A 21727-nucleotide genomic window follows, 5' to 3' on the forward strand; every position below is an offset into this window, starting at 1 on the left:
GCTTTCTTCGCCAAGCCAAATCCCATGTGCGTGGCTATTGGCTGCCTTTGTTATTAAGTTGTGATGCAAGGAACTCTTCGCATGCTCAGAGGCGCTAACAACTTGAGACACACACATCCGCGGGCTAAACGCCGGCCGTCGAAATGAAACCCAACCCGCAGCACAACTGCAGAGTAGGCAGCTGCTGCAAGACACGAGGTCGAGCGAGGTGGCTTTGAGCGCGCCGAGGGAGCGGCGGGCTCCCCACTTCAGCCAGACGGATCCACGGGCAGGAAGTCTGGGGGGAGGCGCGCAACAGGCTCTCCCCGCCAGTTCCCTTCGGGGAGCCTGCGCGGAGCAAAGCCTCCGAGCAGCAGCGGGCCGGAGGAGGCGCTCGCCAGGGGGCACCTTTTCCCGCGGCGCGCGCTCCTTCCCCGGCCCGCCGCTTTAGTGGGCCCTGCCCTGTGCAGAGTTTTCCTTTGCCGCCCCTCGGAGGCGGAGGCCGGGGGAGGAGAGAAGGAAATTTGCCGCCGCCGCCGCTGCGCTCCTCACGCGTTTAGGAGCAGCCCAAGCCGAGGCGGCCGGACTTGCCTCGCCGCGCCCGCAGCGCAAGCCGGGCCATGACTGGCGGCAGCGGCTCCCTTACGAGCCCCGCAAACGCCCTTGCCGTGCCTGCCGCCGGGGATGCCTGCTAGGAGAGAGCATGAGGAAATGCAGGGTGCACCGGATGGTCCTGGCCGCTGGCCTGGGCTCCCTGCTCTTGGTGTTCTTCTATTTCCAGAGCAGCCTGAACCCAGGTGAGTTAATGTTCACCCCGCAGCCCTCCTTCCCTTGCTCATTAACCGGCACGGTTCAGATTGGGGGCTCAAAGGCTGCGCCTTCGAGTCTTCTTTCCGCTTCTTGCTAAACTTTTTGTTTCATTGAGTGCGAGGGCTTCCGAGCCGCTTCGGCGGCGGCCGCCTTGTGCTTTGCAAGGTGCCCCAAGGCACGCTTTTCGCTGGCGTTTGCTACACCGAGGCTTAAGAAGGCGGCTCCCCCCGCCCCAAGCAAACAGCCCTCTCCCTCAAATGCTTCTGTTTCTCTTTGAAACGGGCTAGTTTAGACCACGCCACGGCTTGTGTCACCTTAAAGCCTCACACGCTTACTGGGGCGACAGCTTTCATGGGCACGGACCCCTTCTCAGGAGCTGCTGAGAAAGAAGAGCGGAGGATCGCGATTAGCAAATACAGACTTCTCTTTTTGTTTGAAATTAATGCATCTCGCTTTTCTGAAAGGAAACTTCTAAAGTGACTTGTCTATTTTGAAAAGTTTTATAAAAATAGTATAATTCAAGCAGTGTTCCATATGTTCAGTCCCTTTAGGCTCAGTGAGACGCCTGATAAAAACATATGTAGGACTGGACCACGAGGTAGATTAAAATCACAATTTCTGGATCATGCTTTGACTATTTTCAGGTAGTTATGCAGTTTGCAGTCCATAAAATTTAGTGGGAAAGTTTTATGCAACTGGTTTAGCTTTCACAAAGAAATCAATAGGGCATTTTAAAAAAAAAAGTCAGCTTTGGCTCAGTTGGGCCCTGAAACAGCAGCAATTTTTGTTTGGTCACGTTCGGTCAATATCTGGGCAGGATTTTTGATACACGGTTTCTTTACCTGTGGATGGGAGATTTGTGAAGAGAATTCTGGGCAGGTTTGCCTGCCAAACAGCTGTAGAAAGTGAGAGTCACTGTGGAAGTCCCCCCTCCTGTCCTACTTTGTCTTCCCTTGAAGGATTTATTTATTTTATTCATTATTATTACAATGATGTCCCACATTTTTCCTCTTGCAAGGAGTCCAGAATGGCTTCAGTGGACCTTTTCCTTTTCTCTAGTTTATCCTCACAACAACCCTGTACGGTTGGTTACTCTCAGCCTAACCTACCTCACAAGGTGGTTGTTCTGAGGATAAAATAGAATGGAGGAAGACAGTGTAAGCTGCCTGGAGCTCCTCACAAGTGGAAAAAAGGTGGGATATCAGTGCAGTTTAATAATACTAATAGGTTAGGCTGAAAGATTTGCCCAAAGTCAGTGAGCTTCAAGGCTAAGTGGGGACTTGAGCCTGAGTCTCCTGCACCCACTGACCACTACACAACACTGCCTGCAAGAGGGCTGATGAGAATCAGAGCTTGAGTCCATGTAGCCTTTGATGCCACGGAATTCAAGTAAGAGGGATGGGTCTGTGGAATCCTGGGCCTTCTGCCTGCAGAGACACCCAGTTAGCCAGCTTGGCATGCACCATTGCATCTTAATGTCCAGGTACTTGAAAAACTTTGACAAGCAAATACCAACTTGCTGAGAAAAAACCTCTTAAGCTGAACCAACAAAATGGCCCCAGGGGAACTCTTGAGAATATTACATATTTTCTGGCTAAGATCACTCATCTTATCAATGCACATTTTTACAGAGAGATGTGAAATGCAAAATAGGCTCACTGGAAACAAAGCTTTACTTGAAAGCGGATTTTTTTCACAGGCATCAGTGTCACACAATGAGGACTGCAGCAGAAGCAGAACTGGCACTGAAGTCTTCCAGATCCAAGCCCACTGGGCCCCATGTAGGTTTTATTTTTAAGGAAGCACCGATCCAAGCCTGGCACACCCTTACCAGGGAGTGGCCCCCCCAGGGAGTGGCTCCCATTCAGCACAGCAGGGCCTGCTTCTGACTACTGTGGATCAGATTGAGCCCTCCAGGTGGCTCCTAGGTGAAATCTGAAGCTCCCTGTCTATTGCCCACACCAGGAGGCATCCCAGAGCTATTTCTGTCCACTCACATCAGCCTGCATAGCACATCATGGGGCTGCTTTTCACTAGTGGGGAGCCGCACATGTCGACACAGCAGTGCACATGTGAAGGCATCTGAGATCCTTCACATCTCAGGATGGGGCCCAGGCAGAGGTTCTCCTTGAATGGGGAAGGTTGCTCCCTTCAGGAGCTAGGAATGCATTCAAAGAAGCATCTTTCACACACATTTGACCCAGACTGGATGGAGGCCTTTGATATCAGCAGATTAATTTAGAATTCACATCTCTTACCAAGTATGACAGTTGCAATTTGTTCCTTTTTCTTCCGTGTGCAGCCTAGAGAACCTTAGATATCTGTTTGGTAGGACTTAAACACTCTCAACTCTGCATTTGTTTTATTGATTTCCATGAGACTTGAGCACATATCTTAGGCATGCCAATTTAGGAGTTAGTCTTACTGTGATCAGTGATGCTTTCTTCCTGGCAAGTGTGTGAGTGTGAAGGACTGCATTCTCTCCATCCTTCTGTGTGAAGACCAGAGTGTATAAACGGAGATGCAAGGCTTTTGGTAAATTACACCCAGAAGTAAGTCCCAGTATGTTTAGTAGAGCTCATTCCCAGCTACATGTGCCCTACAGTTTAACTGCCCTGATGTGTACAGTAGTTAAGGGCAGCAGTCTATTTTCTGAAGACAGCAATTGCTCTTGCCTGGCAAACGGATTTTTTTTTCCCTGGGAGGTCATGACTCAAGAAATGCAGAGCCTTAACAACAAAGCTACCAGCTGTGAACACAATTCTACTTTAATTAAAAACTTATTCCAGTTCTGTGGTCAGTGAGCTAACAGATCAGTCTACCAATTAATTGCATTAATATTTTCATCTGTACAACCAAATGATGCCAGGGGTAAAAGAATCAAAGCTTTGATACCTGTTTTCAATTAATATAGTCATAAGTATGTTGCGTCCCATTTCTAGAGAACTGTGCTTGTGCAGTTTTTATGATTCAACGATGTACTAATATTTCATATGATACAGATCACTACGGTCGAATGGTGCCATTTCCATGTTACTGTCCTAGAAGAAACTGTATAATCCACAGTTTGACTAGGACATTATAGGACTGGTATATGTGATTCAAATTTACTGTGGAAGCTTCATATAAAATTTAGTGGATGAGTTCTACAGCTCTGAGAAGACTGGAATCTCCATTTTCCAGTCACATCTTTTAAAAGAAATAGCTACAGTTTATTCACTTAGTGGAGAAATAACAGCAAGAGAAAAGCAATCCAGAACCCACTGAAGTTAACAAAAAGACTTTGCCCCAACCTCCTTGAATTTGGATCAAAACTTAAACCATTTGTAGTTTCTTGCATATGCTTACCAGGGAGTCCCAGTGCTGCCAGTGGGATTTAACTTCTAACTAAACAGAAATAGATTTAGGTTATATATTAGTGCAAATAAATGCATTTCCACCAGAAGGGGAAAGAAGAGAAAGGCTGACACATTTGTATTGGTGCGGTTGAAACAGATCTAATGCACATCATAGAAACACAGAAACAGAGCGAGTCAAAAGGGGACTCCGGGGCATCTAGTCTGTCCTCCGGCACCAGCCGGCTCCGCTCACGACATGCCCACCATGTGGACGTCCAGCCTATCCTTGAACACCCGCACCGATGGGGCCTCAACCACCTCCTGTGGAAGCCCATTCCACACCCTCGGGGTCCTAACTGTCAGGAAGTGCTTCCTGGCATCCAAATGGAACCTTGGCTCCCTGAGCTTTGCTCCGTTGGAGTGCGTCCTGCCTTCCTCTGCAGGGGAGAACAGGTCTCTACCCACCTCCATGCGACATCCCCTCACATACCTGTATGCTTTTTTCCTTAAAAATAAATAAATAAAATAACTGCAGGCACTTTTGCCTGGATATTCTTCCAAAGTATCTGTATTTGGGAGAGGTGAAATGGTAGTGTAGCTAGACAATTCTAGACCTTGAACATAATGGTTTAATGGGGTTTTATGGTTATTAGATGGCCACATGCCTCACTTCCATTCTGAAATACCCAACTAACATTTCTCTCCTACCTACCACGCAACTGCATACTTTTCAACTGTTTAACAGTTCTGATGGGATAGAACAAAGGGAAAAAAATCAAAACATGCACACACAAAACCAACCCTGACCTTAAAGAGACTCCAAGCTTGTGTAGATTTATATTTCATACTAATATACTTTAAAAGTTTTTTTAAAAAATAAAATGAGCATGCCTGACTATAAAACAGTTCTGGAAAAAATCAGAGGGAAGAGAGGATGCTGCAGCAACCTGCACCGCCCTGTCAGAGCTGGCTCTCTAGAGCAGCCCCCCCCCCCCCATTCAGACCAGTGGGCACCAGCACAAAAGGGCTGTTCTGTGGCATGCGGCTAGTCCGGTGATGGCTGCCACAGGCACCTGGAGGTGGTGGCAGGAGAGAAATCGCAAGGCTGGAGGTGCGAAGGGAGGGCAAAATCGAAAAGCTCCTTCCTGGCCTACCCATTCTTCTTCTGTCCTCACAGAAGCTTCCCCTTGACTCTTTCTCTACTCCATCCGTCTTTTCTCCAGCTGCTCTCCATGTTGCTTGCTTCCTTCCCTGTCTATAGGCTTCTTTCTCTCTCTTCCTATCCCCTTCACGTTGCCTTTTCTGTCCCCCACACACCTTTATATTGCTGTTCCTTTCCACTCCCGGCCTCTGGCCTGATTCTGGCCTGTTGTCCTCTTAAAATCGAGATGTGACTGACTGACTTTCAAATTCACACGGTTTTTTTCAATTCTGTTAGCACCAAGAAAAAAGTTCAAGAGTGCAGATCTGCTGCAGGACCTGCCCATTTCCTGTAAGCGAGCTAGGTCCAGAGATGACTTCTCATTTTCAGTTCTGATTTTGAAATCATCTCGGCTTCTAAGTTAGCTGTGCAGACACTGATGTAAGCGTGGTATTCATCTAGAACTGAATCTTTTTTGGAAAAGGCTTTTTGAAAATACCGTTCATTTGCAAAGGTTAATTCAAAATGTCAGTTGCTGTTTGCACAGATACCTGTAGTAAGAAAGATGTTTCTCCCAGCTGGCCGAGTAAAGTACCTTACTCAACTAGAAGAGAGTTGATCTTTTTACTTTTAGACAACCAATGGACCAAAATTAATCTAATGTATTTGGGGAGTTGAGATGCTGAATGGTTTAACAGGCCAGTAAGATCTTTGGGAGCCATTTTGGCTAAACTTGGGTCAAAAATGCTCTAAATCAGCTTTCACTAATTTGTAATGGAAATCAATGAAAATATTGGCCCAGTGCTCAGGTGCTCCAAGGAAGGCAAACTCCATGATCGGCATAATTAGGAACAGAATAGAAAATGGAACTGCCAAAATCTCACTTTCCTTATGCAAATCTTTGGTTTGATCACACCTGGAATACTGTGTTCAGTTCTGGTCACCTTACCTGAAAAAGGTCATTTGAGGTTGGAAAAAGTACAGAGAAGGGCGAAGAAAATGACTGGGGGCAGCGGCAGCTCTCCTGCGAGGAGCAGCTATGGCAACTGGGACTGTTCAGCTTAGATAAAGGCAAGTAAGGGGAGACATGATGGTGGTGTTTAAAATAATGCATGATGCGGAAAAAGTGAAGAATTTTTTCTCCCTTTTCCACACTGCTTGAGCACAGAGTCATCTCATGAGGCTGATTGGTGGGAGGTTCAGGACAGATAAAAAGGAAGCCCTCCTTCACAAAGTGTATAGTTAAACTATGGAATTCACTGCCACAGAAAGTGGTGATGGCCCCCAATCTGGATGGCTTCAGAAAGGGATTGGACAGATTTGTGATGGAGGAGGCTCTCGGTGGCTACTAGCCCTGCTGGCCATGTGCTCCCTCCTTCACCAGAGTTGGGGTCCCTGCTCACGCCAGTTGCTGAGGGGCTGGGCAGGAGGAGGTCTTGCCCCCATCCTGCTTGAGGGATCCTGCGGGCAGCTGGTCTGCTACTCTGTGCACAGAGTGCTGGACTAGATGGACTTTGGTCTGATCCAGCATGGCTTTCCCTATGTTACTTCTGGAGTATGAAGGCCTGTGTAATGTTGTGGTGAAATGCTGGGCTATGATTGAGCACTGGAGAAAAGAGAGAAATCTCCATTTCAGTTCTTTGTACTCACCAGGGCTGTACAGTTCAAATATCAGGCCCACTTTTAAAGGCAAATTTATTTAAAAGATAAGCTTAAGAAAGAAAAATTTGGGGAGAAGAATTTATCCTTCAGTGACAACTAATCTTTCCCATTTTCTGTTGTTGCCAGTGAAACTGACTAGTGAGATTTTCAGGGCATATAAAAGAAGTGCTCATAGTTAACTGTGGCATGAGATGTGGTGGTGGCCACCAGTTCAGAGGGCTTTAAAAGAAGATCAGACAAGTTCGTGGGGGAGAAGGCTGTTGGTGGCCTCTAGCCTTGTTGGTTGTGTGCTGCCTCTGTTGTCAGAGGTAGTCTTCCCCTTAACATCCCGTGTGTGGGCATCTCCTAGACACTGGGTTGACCGCTTTGGAAATGGAAGGCTTGACTAGAGTTGGCTTTGGTCTCATCCAGCATAGCTTTTCTTATGTTCCCTTGATACAGGATGGAAAAACAAATGTATTTAGCTCAGTTGCATGCTTCTTGGTGGGTTACAAAGCAGAATAATTTGAGCAAACTCATTTCACCAGGATATCCTTCATTTAGGGATCTTCAGTACATTGCAGGATGTGTCCATTTCTGTATTTGCCCTCATCCCCAGAATGACCTTTCATGTGTTCAAGAGGAATCCTGGGTTAGGAACACAACCTGGGGGGGGAGGGGGGCGGGTCTAACCTTCATTTCTGTTCCAATAGCACAGAGAAGCTGCTGTATTTAATAGTCATAGTCATTTTAAAAATCGTTATCTTCTGCTTGAATCAAATATTTTGATTTAGGCTAATGAGAGCATCAGGGTGATCCAGTGTTTCCTAAACCATTTTACAGCACCTCCCCTCCTGCTCACCAGTTGTGCACACATGGCTGGCGTCATGATAGTAAAGACCTCCTTTGTCTCTTGAGAGGAGAAATTTGAAGGGGAAGCAGGAGTCAGAAACTGCTCTGAAACTGTATAGATAGTTTGTCTTTGCAACAAGCTTGAGGTTCCAAAATTCATGGCTCACATGCAGCAAAACGAGCCATGGCGATGCCTCTAGTGCAGCTTTTCCCAACCAGGTATCTTGGACTACAGCATCATGCCTATGCTGGCTGCAGATGGGTGTTGTAATCCAAGATATCAGGAGGGCACCAGGTTGAAGAAGGCTGCTCTGCAGTGTCTCTTGTGGGTGTTCACTTCTTCCTTGCCTTTCCCCACCCTCTGCATTTTCCAGGGACCTGCAGCGCATGAGGAGATGCAACTTCGAATACCTTTGGCCTTTCTTACTGCAGTCTGTGCAGTGTGGCTAAGGTTCATTCTCTCTTCTGTATTAGCAGTCTCATTGCGAGACATAAGTCTCCTGTTGGATGGGGAAGAAGATGATACAGGCAATGTCTTGTGGCCCTCCCAAAATCTCCCTTAGTAGATGTCAGGGTTCTATTATTACTGGCTGAGTATGATGTTGATCTTCATCGTCGTGCCCTCTGAGATTTTTGGTGGAGAGATCTGCCTTTAAAAGATAGTGAGTGACCGTAACTGGCAGTTGCCCAAGCTCCTCACAGGGCAATTTTCAGATGCGAAATACAGCTAGAAGGAGATGACAAGACATTTTGCAGGACGTTCTTTCAGAGGGTCATCATAAGAAGGAGATGACTTGATGGCATGTAAGGAAGTATCTACCTGCGGGGGTACATGCCAGTAGCAGATGGGATCAAAGCCGCCCACATGAAGATCTTGACACTGCCCCCACCCAGGCGACAGCTGGGTTGAGAAGAAAGCCCCCTTTGAAGCCAAGCACATGCTTTAACAACAGCAAAAGTAATTGCCACATGGGGGGGATAATTTTCCCGGGGGTATTGCAGCTTGTGAAGAAGGTTCACCCTTCCCTCCCCAGCTGTGACCCACCCAAAGAGCCCTCTGTGCTGCAATTAGGTTTGGCTCCAATGGGAGGTATTTTTTCAAGCCATAACTGCTATGGGAAAGGGTCGCAAACCACTGGTTCTCCTTCCTGCTGCGGAGTATAAAACATGCCTTGTTCAGAACCTCTGAAAGGAATGTTTATTTTCTCAAACTGATTTTCCCCCATCTTGACATAAATGGGAGATGATGCATCATATAACTATCAATCTTGTGGAGAAGAGAGAGAGAGAGAGAGAGAGATTTAATCTAATGATACAAATGACATTGTTGGATTTTTTTTTCAACCACGCACTGGTGGAGGTCAAGTTATAGCTGTCAGTTTCCAGTCTTCAAAGCACACCAGTTAATCCCCATTTCAGTTGATGTTTTAGGATGATATCCATAGCAAAATTTACACAAAGAACATTATATCAAATTATTCTGCACAATAAATGTGCCATATTTCAGCTCTTGCAGATCTGTGAACATTTCCAGCCTTCTCAGGAGTGCTCTCATCAATCATTCAGAGAAACCTAATGGAGACAGTAAATGAACTTGGAAGTATTCGGTATGCTGGAGGGAGAAAGAAGAGCACTTGGAAGCGAGGGGGAGGGTGTATCTCCTAGGCCATCTTGCCTCAGGTGCGCCAGTCTCCTAATGGACAAGAACTTGAGTATATGGATCACTGGATGGCAACCCAAGTACAGTTTCTGGAACTGAGACAGGATTTTTGTTGCTAGGTCAAACCGAATGAGCATTTGACTCCTGTATGCCAGGCTTCCAATTCTGTCACACTGACTGTGGCACAAGCTCTGGTGAATTCATTATAACTTACTTCTGGAATAAAAGGTTCAGTTTCTCTCATGACATCTCTTTTCTGTTTTCAGCTGCAACTGCTCAATTGATCACTTTCCATTGGACAAAATAGTTTTTCATCCTGTACAGAACGTTTCTGTAGGGGAAAAGTGGAACTGCCCTGCAAAATCTAAAAGCTTTCATTCCCCACCACAGCCTGCCCTGCAAAGCAGATTTCATCTCTCTCTTTTTCTGGGAGAAACAAGGACAGAGTCACTCTGATCGTCATCTCTATGCACTACGATTCCAGAGTTCTTGCTGGCAATGAATTTGGTTGGTTATAGCCATTATTCTAACCAAACCACAACAGCTGTTTCTATTACTTGGTGAGTCTTAATGTAAATTAAGGAACAACTGGACTCTTTACAAAGTGTGCCAGAATTAGAGGAAGGGCAACTATAGGGCTGCTGTGTGGCCTGGGGCTCCATCTAGCCCTAAACAGTCCACAAGACTCTTTCCCAATTCAGCTTCAGCCATTTTCTTACATGCAGATTAAGCCAAGGGATCTTTAACTGCCTCTTCCCCTGAAAGGAACGGAGGTGTTGGCAGAATCCTTCCTGTATTTGCCTTAGCAGGACCAGCCCTGCCATTTGTCAGAATGAGGCCGTTCCCTCAGGTGGCAGCATCTCAGAGATGGCAGCAAAGTATTAAAGGAAAGATAAGTGACCCACGTGGCCTGCGGGGCACCCCAAAACTAGCCCGCTGCCTTCAAGCACAGTGAAGGATGCTGCCCCATTGCCAGCATCAAAGATGGATTCACCTGCCAGGCCTGTCAGCTTTTGGGTGGGGACGCCGTCTTGCGTTTGTCAGTCAGCAAAAAGTATTAAGCTGGCTCTGCGCTCTAGCTGATTTCCTTCTCCATTTATAGTAGCTTCTGAAGAAGTGTGGGCTGTTGATATCATAAAACTCGGGAAAGCTCCGTTAAAACTTGCTGTTCACGGCAGGGAGAAAGTTAAAGTAGTTTGAGTTATGAGAGTAAGCTGGTGGAGCTGGGCAGTGGGCAGTGTGAAACCTGCTGGCCCCGAAGCTCTTGCACAGCCCAGAATTTATACTCTCCCCTCCTCCCCGCGCCGCCACCTTGTTGTTCTGCCTATCAGAATATAAAGGCAGAAGCAACTTTTTAATTAGAGTTCGCTTGGAAGATCACTTGGCACAGGCCCTTAGTTTTCTGTTAGTCTTTCTATTTTAGCATTGCAAATATTGAAGCTAGCAAACTGGTTTGCTTTTCCTTGTGCGTTTTTCTCTCTTGACATGTTCCATTGGCTATGGCTGTTAGAACTGTGTTGTTTTGTTGCCATGTTTGGCTGGATTAAAGCTTCCCCTCTTTTAATAATTTTTGCATCTCTGACTTGGAGAGCCTTGTGAGCCAGCCAGCCAGAATTTAGAAGAGGGTTGAGGATGTACAGAAATCTTCTTTATCCATTGATTAGGTCCTTCCTTTGCATTTCTGACTGCTGCCAATTTACCTAACTAAATCAGCCCAGGTTATTCAGCTTTGGAAAAATGCACAGAAAGGTAGAGTGGCACCTCAGTTGCTGCAGCCATATTTCCAAATACCATCCCAAGAAGCTCCATCTGCCCTCAGTATTTTCTTGGCTTCAGCAGCTGCTGGTTGCTCCCTGCTGGGTAATTTATTTATTTATTAGATTTATATCCCACTTTTTTCTTATGAATTCAAAGTGGCTTATATAATTCTCCTCTTGCTCTCAATCTTATCCCCTCAACAACAAACTTGTGAGGTAGGTTGGGCTGTACCACACTGCCTCTCCCTCTGAGGCTGTTCTTAAGAACTGCTACTTCTTTGAAGAGAAGAAGGGTTGTAGCTTAGGGGCAGAACCCCTGCTTTGTGTGCAGAAAGCCCAGTGTTCAACCCCTGGCATTTCTAGGCAGGTCTAGGAAAGGATCCGCCTGAAACCCTGGACAGCCATCTGGGACGGATGGACCAGGGGCTGGAGATAGCCTTCTGCTTGGGGGAAATCTGTGCTGTTGCAGCAGCTCCTCCTCCTCTTTGTTCCACTTGTCTTGAGTTGTGGAGCCAGGTCAGGGCAAGCCAAGACTTTGTGTTGCCTGAGGCAAAGTGGCAAAAGGCACTGCCTTTGTAAGTACAATGCCTCTCCATTAAGATATATAGTGCCCCTGAGCATGCATAATACTGGCTCTCATGGAGCATTTAATTTTAGATCAGTAAGCAGAGCAAACAATCCACAATTGTCATCCTCTTCCCATGGGGCAAAAGTATGAGTCCTGAAAACCCAAAGAACTAAGGTGGGGTCAAAGATAAATATTTTCTGTAAAGTTCAGTACATCCTATGGGTTTATACCTGCTTTTTCCTGCATGCATCCATGAGCAATTATGTAAGCAGACTAAGATCCTTGCTGGATCAGATCAAGGTCCATCTTGTCCAATGTTCTGTTTACACAGTGGCTAACCAGCTCCCCACAGGAAACCCACAGGCAGGACATGAATGCAACAGCACCGTCCTGCCCAGCAACTGGTGTGGATTGGCACACTGATGCATTTCTGTATTACAAAATTTTTATTAGTTTCATACCAGCCTAAATGTCATATTCCCCATGATTAGCCTTGAAGCCTTATATAACAAGTTCAGCAGAGAATCTTGGGGCACTTAAAGACTATCAAATCTACTCCAGCATATGCTTTCATAAGCCAAATGTCTCTTTGTCAGATGCCTGAGAGGTTATGGAAGTCGTTAAGTGTATCTGTCTGTCTTGTCTTTCTGTCTACCTATCTTTGTATTGTCATAATAAATGCAGAGAGAAGAAAAAGCCTTTTAAAGGGCTATTTTAAAGTTTTATGGCTTCCCCAAAGGATCTTGGGAATTGTAGTTTGGCAAGGATACTGAATGCTTTTTTCCCCACACTCCCTAGCCCTTTCCCCTCACATAGCACATAAGAAAGGTATAGTTCCCAGAGTGCCTTGGGGAGAAGAAGAAGCCACAGTCATACTGCTTAGCCGTTGTTAAGAAGTCATCTCATCTTTGCTTCAAGTACAGTAAACTATTTGTCACTTGCTCAAGCAAAAGGGAGTGAGAATATGCAGGAAAGATTGAGAACAGATATGCTGTATCTTTGTTCCTCCATAATCTGGTTGCTGTATCATGGACTGGAGTTTTATCAGTTCCAGATGTGGGGTTGGCAACTCAGCTAGAAACAAGCTGACCAGGCATGCTAAGCTCTTGGAGGAACACCGATCTGTGAGCAAAACCTCCTCCAAGAAAATCTGTTTCTCCCTCTTGTGTGATGTCAGGAGCTCCTGGAGCTAATTTGGTGATGCACAAATGCAGTAATGTGAAACAGTCTGGGGGCGGGCAGGTGGTCATGCTTACTCTGGGGAAAGCATGCGGCTGGGTGCCGCCTGCATCTTGCTGCTTGGAGCACTGGGTGAGTATACAATGAATAGTATTTTGTGATAGGAGGCATTTTTAAGGCAGAAGTGCAGAACCTCTTTCTCCCTTGGGGCAAATTTCATTTCAGAGGAGCTCTTGGGAGCCACACGCCAGTAGCAGGCAGGGCAAAGAGAAAAGATGCCGGATCAAAACACCAATGATGCCAGCGTTTTTAAGCCTAAAGTTCCTGTAGTGAGTAACAGCCTAGGAGACCTTTTAGATGCTGTAGAAACCACTGAAGCATTTTTGGATGGAAGAATGGGAGAAGGGCCCAGGGTACAAGGTTCCTGGGACCTGCAGAGGGCTGGATTGGGACCCCCAGAGGGTTGGATTTGGGCTCTGGGCCTCTTTTTTATGCAGAGTTCTCACAACCACCTGCATCCAAGCAGTAATCCTTTCTTGTTCTCCCAGTGCCAATCCCATTGTTTTTCTTCATGACAGGTAGCTCAGCAATGCATTCTCCACATTTGTAGCTGCCCTTAGTATTACTCTTCCAAGAGGTGTGGTTTTGATGTGGACATTGAACAGGGAAACCTGCTGGCAGGTGAACCCATCATACCTCAGCCTAATTCATGTTGAACTTACGCCATCGTTCTCTCCATGTGCTGCTGATCCCATCCAGAGCCAAGAGGCATTTTGGGCACCCAGGGTGGGGGACTCATCTTCAGAAAATTGCGAGTTGGCTCTGCAGATAGGATGAAGCCTTTGAAAAGCACAGGATGGACTGAGAAATGCAAACCAGCTCCTTATTGTGGGGCAGGGGTTTTTTTCCAAAGGTTTTTTTTTCTCCTTCTGCAAAAGTTATTGCTAGGTGAGCAAAATGAAAACAAGTTCTTTAATGTCTGTGCCTGGTGGTCCATCACCTATCCCTGCTGCGAGCAAAGATGACATAATCTAGGCTCAGTTAAGTGGGTTATATTTGGTCTGGTCTTGCATCTTCTGTTGTGGAACTTGGCAAATGTTTGTTATGGGTGTCTGGATTTTTCATTGCATGATTTATATCAGGTTAAACCTTCAAATGCTATATCTCCCTCTCACCGCCTTTTTTCAGTCCATTTGGCTAGAGGTTTACAGACATATCCCACAATGAGTAAAAATGAAAAATGATTTTGAGCACTGCCATCACAAATACTGGCTCTGCACACTTCTTTAGGACTCCCTTTTGGGGCCAGGTGTGCAGACATTCAAGTAACTGGTACTGATGCTTTGGAACCCTGCCACAGGTTTAGTTCTTAGGGAAGCCACCAGTTTTTGTCTGGACTGTACCACTTCAGCTTGTGTGGGGGGGTGGGCTCATATGACTATTTCTCCATACAGAAAACTATCCTTGCTCATAGAAAGTATAGATCTCAAGGGGAAAGGCTGCAGCATAAATCTGTTCTCCATATACTAATTTTCTGTGTTCACACAAATGTTGTTGTTATAATTATTTATAGAGGGACATTCTATTATGCATGCAAGCTTGCATTTGAAGTATAGTGCCCAGACACACTGAGAACTCAGTGTTTAGACGTAAGCCAAGTGGACAAATAAGTAGAGGAGCTCAGGTATGAAAAACCCTTTATGAGTCGGGTTTAGTAGCGCTGCTCTGATGCCACTACTTACAGGCTTAAAAGGCCCAGGATTTGACACACGTAGCAGAATGAGGAGGCAGAATGTGTTGCACATTTTAGATTGCAAATATTTTTCCCCTTTTTAACTTTCTTCATAAAGATCTTCCTGCAAGTGAAGTTTTAGCATGTCAGGGTGAAAGGAATAGACTATCTCTGACTGTATGTCTGGGTGTTTTAGGGCCCTGTCCTATGCTTGTTTACATAGAAACCACCCAGAAAATGTTTACAAAGCTTTCCTAGCCCACAGCTGCCAGCAATTTCTGATTTGTTCAGGAAAAATGGCTTTATAGAAGTGCCTCTTTAACTTAAAGTAAGACAAGGCATCTGATCAGCTAGTAAAGGAGATGTTGCTGGGCACATGGAGCAGTGTGGTGGAAGGGGAAGGAGCCAGTAGGGTTTGGTGGTGCATTTTGGGTCCCTGTAGCAAACCATTAATTCAGATTCTTATTCTTGTTAACTAAAAGTGGAAGGGAAATGAGAAAGAAACAGCTGGACTTCAGTAGAACTGAACTGGGTTAATCAAAATGCTCTGCAAATGGATGGTAGGCCAGCTTGAAGAAATCATGAACAGAAAAATACCAAATATTTTAGGGTACATTTTTCTGCTTCAGTTTCTAATCTTTGGGGTATTTTGCCATTGCGTTGGGGGCCTTTCTTCATGAGACATTTAGCATCCGTTCCTCATTTCCTGTTCATGGTTCCTTAAAGTTTCTTTAGGCAATGTTCTGTCCCTTCGGTTTCAGTTCTGTTTTTAAAGTGGGCTTTTTTTAATTGTGTTTTTAATTGTGAAAGCAAAGGACATTTTCACTTGTGTATTGGTGCTATACTCGTATCCATGGCCACCTAGAGGTTAAGCAGCTGAAAGCTGTAAAGAAAAAGCTAGTGCTCAGGTCTCCATTCTGATACAAAAGCAAAAGTAAATAACAGCACATTAACAGCTTTGTGTACAGAAGTGCTCTATAGCTCCTTTACACACCCATGGTCAAACTTTATTTTAAGACAGAGTTAGGGTGCAATCTAGCACATGTTTCAGCAGAAAAAGTCCTCAAACTCCCAGCATGCCCTGGCCAGCATCTGAACTGGAGCTGGAAAGCTGGGAGCTGGAGGACTTCTGGCTAATCATGGACAGGATTGCTTCCTTAGATGCACTTAACGCAGACTTAGTTGTGCTTAAGCACCTCAAAGGAGCCCGTCTCTCTTATGGATTGTGGCCTATAACCAGCCATAACAAACCAAAACAAAATGTTTCCAAATGGGGCATACAAATGAAAAAACAGCTGGAATTTCCTATTTTTTGCCCTCTCTACCCTACTGAGATGTCTACCTGGCATGGAGTTTCCAAGCCATTAGAAAATACAAAGTGGCAGCTCAGTTTTCCTGCTCAGTCACCCTTTTTATTGTGTAACACAGACTGCTTTTAATGTTGTTCTTCCTTAATCCCTTTGAATAGGATTAAAATAAGGAAACTGTCTGATTTAGTTAGGATTTTTGAGGGGTCAAGTTCAGAGCAAGTGCTCAGAGCCCCATTAATTCTGATATGGACCAGACTTTTCACACTTAGTATTGTCTGTCATCACCAGACATGTTGTGCTGCCCACGCCTATGACGTTTCTCCAGTTTTTCTGCCCAGCAAAATCCAATTACGGGACTACAAAAGAGAACCAAACAGTACATTTTCAGCATTTCTTAAGTATCAATCATCCGAGATACATTCTCTCAGCCAGCATGCCTTGGTGTTGTATACGTGCAAAGCAGTAGAATACTGGTAGGAGAGTTACGCTGCTATCCTGCAGCCACTTTTTGGGAGTAAGCCCCACTGAACTCAATGAATTTTATTTCAGAGTAGACTGGATAGGATTGCCCTATTAAAAGACCACCCTCTCTTGCAAGAGCCTGCCTGATCACTGGAAGCCTTCCTCTGAAGCCCATCGCTGTGGAATGTGCTCCCCAGAGAGGTTCGCCTGGCACCAGTGTTATGTGCTTTTTGGTGCTGGGTCAAGACCTTTTTATTTACCCAATATTTTAAGGTTTAAATATTTTAATTATGATTTTATTGATATCCTCAGCTGTGTGTTATTTTGTTGTTGATTGATGCATTTATTAGGTGTTTTATATTGTAAGCCATCCAGAGATGAACCGTAATGGATGGGAGAAAAATATCCTAATAAATAAATAAAAGTAAATAAATCTCTACATGTCTCCCAGAGCCAGCAGAATGAGATAGCTGCTTCGATAGCAGGTGCTGGAGAGCAGGGAACAGCAGAAAGGTCTTGGAGGACAGAGTTGTGTGCGATATGCAACCTTCCTGGCATCCAGGCCTCAGGCTCGCCTGCTGCCCTCGGGTGTGGTGGAAGATGCTATGAGATGTGATCCATTTTCCAGCTTGGAAGCAAATTTTAGCTGCCAGCAGAGAGTATGATGTACAATGCATCACCTCTTCGCGCATCTATCAGGAGAAGCTGTTCAAAGGGCAAAAAGCAGTTAGTGGAAGCATTGTTCCAATAAAAGGCATCCAGTGCTTTTGTTAAAGCCTTAGTAAGTGCACGCATGTTTTCACGTAATACCTCAGTGAAAATAATGTCGGTCAGGGCAGTTGAAACTCTCCCAGATTGAGGCACCAACCAAGGGCTGAATGACGTTTCTGAGAAGTTCTTTCCAGCAGTGGGTAGAAGGCAGGTGGTCCCCTCACAAAAAGTAGACTTGTAGGTGTTAATTTTCTTATGTTGGCTTTAAATTAGGTATGATCTCTTCAACAAAAGGGTGATTATTCCAATATGTTGGGTGTCATGATAGCAGCTTGTTTGCCACTCCCCTTCACTTGCTGCTCTCTTGGGGGTCATTTCAGGACCCCTGGGCAGCAGAGCCCTGAATCTTTGCCCCACATTCCTACCTTGGTCTGGAATACTGGCTTGTACAAGTTGCTGTTTCAGGGATATTTTGATAAACACCCAATGTGAATTCTTAAATAAGTTATAGTACAGTTTTTTGCATTGTGTGGGGAGGAAAAGTTGGATTTCAGCAGGGTCTTTGAAACATTCCACTCAAAGTTTTATTTCGAATTAACTTTGAATTAAGTGACACAAAACATTCTGATTTTTATTTTGGTTCTAGTGCAAGTTCAACTGAGGACACTTCTTTTTTGTTTCGTGTAGTTGCAGTGTACCTTGACAGAAGTATGTTTTCTCAGTCTGGCCTGACATTACTGCTTTCGTTTCCATCTTTCTTCAGAACGTCATCAGAGCCATGTGCAAACAGCAAAATAGATCTACTTTCTCCTAGAATATGTGCAGGAGTGAACAGAGCTTGGACTTGGGGGTCTATTTTGCGTTTTGTTTTCTTTTGGTTTTTTTTTTTTTTTTTTTTTTGCAAACACTCCTTAAAATACACTGAACCAAACCCGGGGCAAAATTATTGGAGGGGGGGGGGGGGCGGTGAGGGAAGGATCTGGAGAATCCGCTGCTTATGGCAGCCCATGAACCACACACTATATATACAGATAGAAATCTGCATCTGCAATAGTGTACATGAGGGATTGCATTCAGAATTCTCAAAGTGGCCAGTAGAGTGGTCAAAGGCCATTTTATTTTTTTATTTATTATATCCTGTATCCTCTCCATTTTATTCTACCACAACACTGTGAGGTAGGTTAGACTGAGTGTCCCTAACTGGCCCAAAGTCACCTAGTGAGGTTCATAGCTCAGTGGGAAGTAGAACACGGATCTCCTGAGTCCAAGACTCTAACCACTAGGCCATCCTGGATTCTATGTGTATAAGCAAGCTTTTTATGGGTAATAAATACTGGCTAAGAAATGCATTTAGAATAGGGTTATAGAAATGCTAATCTAGGCACACCAATTCCATCTTGTGAAGCTTCTGGGGTTCCTCTGGTGCATGGTGCAGTCTCATTAGCACAAGGCTGATCATGGTGTAACAGTTGTAGGTTCTATGGGGTATTTGTTTGCTTAGTGATTTACTAATGGACTTTACAAAGAAAATTTCACAAAATAAATCACTTCTCATTGACAATTATATAACACACAACATGACCAATTATAACACCAGCAAAAAGCCTTGGCAACAGCACTATACGGAAGTTGCTTATGGAATTGCAAAGTTCAAAGTCCCTCACTGGATGACTTTGGTCCAGTCACGGACTCTCAGTCTAACCTACTTCACAGGGTTGCGATAAGATAAAATGGAGAGGAGGGTTCTTTGTAGGGAAAATTTTGAATTTGAATTCAAATTCAAACAAGAAAAACCAAGGTATCTTCCTCAACTGGTTTGAGTATCCATTAACATAGAAGAATCAACTCCACCCACAGAATCTTCAGAACCCTGGAATAAAATACCAACTCAATTGCACATATACGCATTAACTAAGTGGATTCACCTGTCTAACACGAACATATAGGAATTCTACCTAGACTAAGTTGGCAAGAGCCTTAACTGTCTACGTGACAACAGCAGCTCTGGCTTCTTCAGCTTCCCTGCCCTTTCTGATTCCTCTCTCTTACTCGCATACCTGCTCTTAGTCTCACCCCTTTGGGCTGAACCGATATTTCACAGGGCTGTGTTGGCAGATTGTTCTTTTTTAAAGCCTTTCCTGTTTACTTGCTGTTGTTCAGCTACTGCAGTTCAGAAATGCTTGGAGATGTCCTGCAGCTCACCCAAAGGGATCCTACCCTGCCTTCTGCTTGTCCTTGTAATCTAGTCAGGCTGTCTCTGTTCGACATGTGCTTGTCTCCTCCTCGAAATAAATGAGACTTAAAAGTTTAACGGTAGGAAGGACGTTTACTGATAACACCTCGCATTTGACCTTGGATAAAAACTGCTGCTAAGACTTATTTTCTGCCTACTAAATACCCAGGAAAAAATGGAAATTGCCCTTAGCCCTCAGAAGACATGAAACTCAGTGAAGGGAAATAACAACACCGTCCTCGGATTGCATAGTTTGAGGCAGTGTGAACCATGCCAACAAAATATTTTTCTGTTGAAAGCCAGCCCAAGCCATGTGGGTCCCCAAGTAGTTTATAACCATGGCAGTGCCCACATCGTGCACCAGTGTATGTGTGGGTCAAACTAGAAGAGGGTTCTACAACTGTGTGCAGGTGCAGAATGCTACCCCTGAATAATTGCAACAGAATTCTCAGCGAGTCTGCTCAGAATGGAGATTTGGGGGGGGGGGTCAGCCTACTTTACCCATTTTACAGAATAGACGCTGATGGGAGAGAGGGTGTGTTGGAAATGTGTGCATAACTGATAAAAGGAGATTAAAGGAGCATTCACAACATCCAGTACTTGGAGACCATGTACGTGGAGGTGTCAGTGCATGTCATGGCATAAGCAGACAAATACTGCTTGAGTGTGAACACAACAGTCGCCTCCCCTCGCATGTTTCAAGTTCCAAATGCTGAGGGGGGGGGGTCACTGCAGAGATGTGTGAATTAGTCCTATGTTCTGTAATGAGAATGTGGTGTGAAGGCATTTGGTTGGCTTCAGCCACAGAGACATAATGTCAAATGTTAACATGTGCCTATCTTACTGCTGGAGCTTGCAACCACTTCAAGTCAGTGGGCACTTTTGGAAAGCTGAGGAAGTTCATGGGCCTTCACAGAATGACTGCCATGGTGGGTGTGGCCAATCACAAAGGCTGAGGTCGGACCTGAACTACAAAACTGTTCTTTCACACCCAGATAAAGATGGCACTGGAAAGAAGCATTTAGTTTTGCAGTGTCCCAGCCTCTAAGGTACAAGCAAATATGAGGGACAGGAAGTTTCACTGCCACTCCTGACAGTCGAAATGGTGTTACAAAGGTAAAAACAAGAGTTGCTATTTCATGCAGAGGTGAAGAGATGGCAGGTAGGCCTTCCAGTCCACCTCCCAGTTCTTGATTAAAGGACTAAGTTATCCTATGCATACTTCCACAGAAATAAGTCTACAACTCTTAGCAATCCTCAGCCATTATTTTTCTCAAAATAAGCATCAGAGTCTACCCTAAATCTCCTGAAGGAGAGATAATGCTGGCATTTTGTTGTTTTCTTGGCCCTGTGCCTTTTGCCTTCAGCCTGCCCTCCACTGCCAAGTGGCCTGCAGTGCTTTTCCAAACTGGAATTCAGCCCTTGGACAAAGAAGTTCTGCCCACCTAATGTAAGATACTTAAAATATGATATGTTTGTCCAGATGATATAAACAAGTCTTTGTGGTACTAGAGAAGTTCACGCTTGCTTGCTAATTCATCTCGGAGGGTCAAGATCAAGTGGTAAGTTACTAATGGTCAGAGGATTCTGCTAATTCCATTTGAACCTTGGAACACGTGCAGATACCTGAAAAAGATAAAATGAGCAACAGGAAATGTCACTTAAAGTGCTTTGGAATTTTATTTTATTTTTTGCAAACTGTTCGCTTTTTAAAAAAAAAAGTAAGTGGGTTCTTTCATTTCAAGAAAAAGTGGAATGGTGTATTTATTAGTTCCTTTCTTTGTATTGAGAATAATGAGACACCTTGGATTATGCTCAGATAAGACAAATTTGGAAATGGTAGATTGACTTTTACTTCACTCATTGCTTTTAAATATTACTTTTTGACATCTGTGGAAAAGATGCCTTGATATTTTCATCACATGTGGTTTGCATATGTGCATATGGCTATGATATTTTATTATAAAATTTCAGCAAAATGAAACCATAAAAATTTGAATATATCAGTTTCAGTATATGCCTATGAAATATAGTGAATATGGAAAAAAGTGGTTGAGATTCTGATGCAAGAAAATTAAAAATTAAGAGCAGACATTTGATGCTGTAATGAGCTTCATCCAGTCTGTTTCCTGGTCTTAAGAGCAGTGGAAAAGAAGGAAAGTTTTGACTTAGCAGTCACATTAAAAGAAAAGCACAAAAACTTTGGAACCCAAAGCCTTCAGATGACTTAACTGTGGTTGCTGGCATTTAACTTTCTTATGTCTGAGTGTCTGTTAACAAATATAACAGGCACTATGTTTCCTAGTAGGGACACCTCATATAGCTGTTGACTGCAGTCTCCACAGCGCTGGCTG

At 44.6% G+C, this 21727-nt stretch overlaps 1 protein-coding gene across 1 annotated transcript in view; it reads left to right on the forward strand.

Annotated features, from left to right (window-relative positions):
* Positions 1-545: 545 nt before the first annotated feature.
* Positions 546-21727, forward strand: part of CHST13 (carbohydrate sulfotransferase 13) — a 60261-nt gene continuing 39079 nt past the window's right edge. The window contains exon 1 of the mRNA XM_044451372.1: positions 546-776. Coding sequence (XP_044307307.1) covers positions 683-776 — 94 coding nt within the window. The 5' untranslated portion in view covers positions 546-682. The remainder of the gene's footprint in view (positions 777-21727) is intronic.

The sequence above is a fragment of the Varanus komodoensis genome, unplaced genomic scaffold, assembly GCF_004798865.1.
Source record: "Varanus komodoensis strain SLA01 unplaced genomic scaffold, ASM479886v1 scaffold6_2, whole genome shotgun sequence".
NCBI lineage: Eukaryota > Metazoa > Chordata > Lepidosauria > Squamata > Varanidae > Varanus > Varanus komodoensis.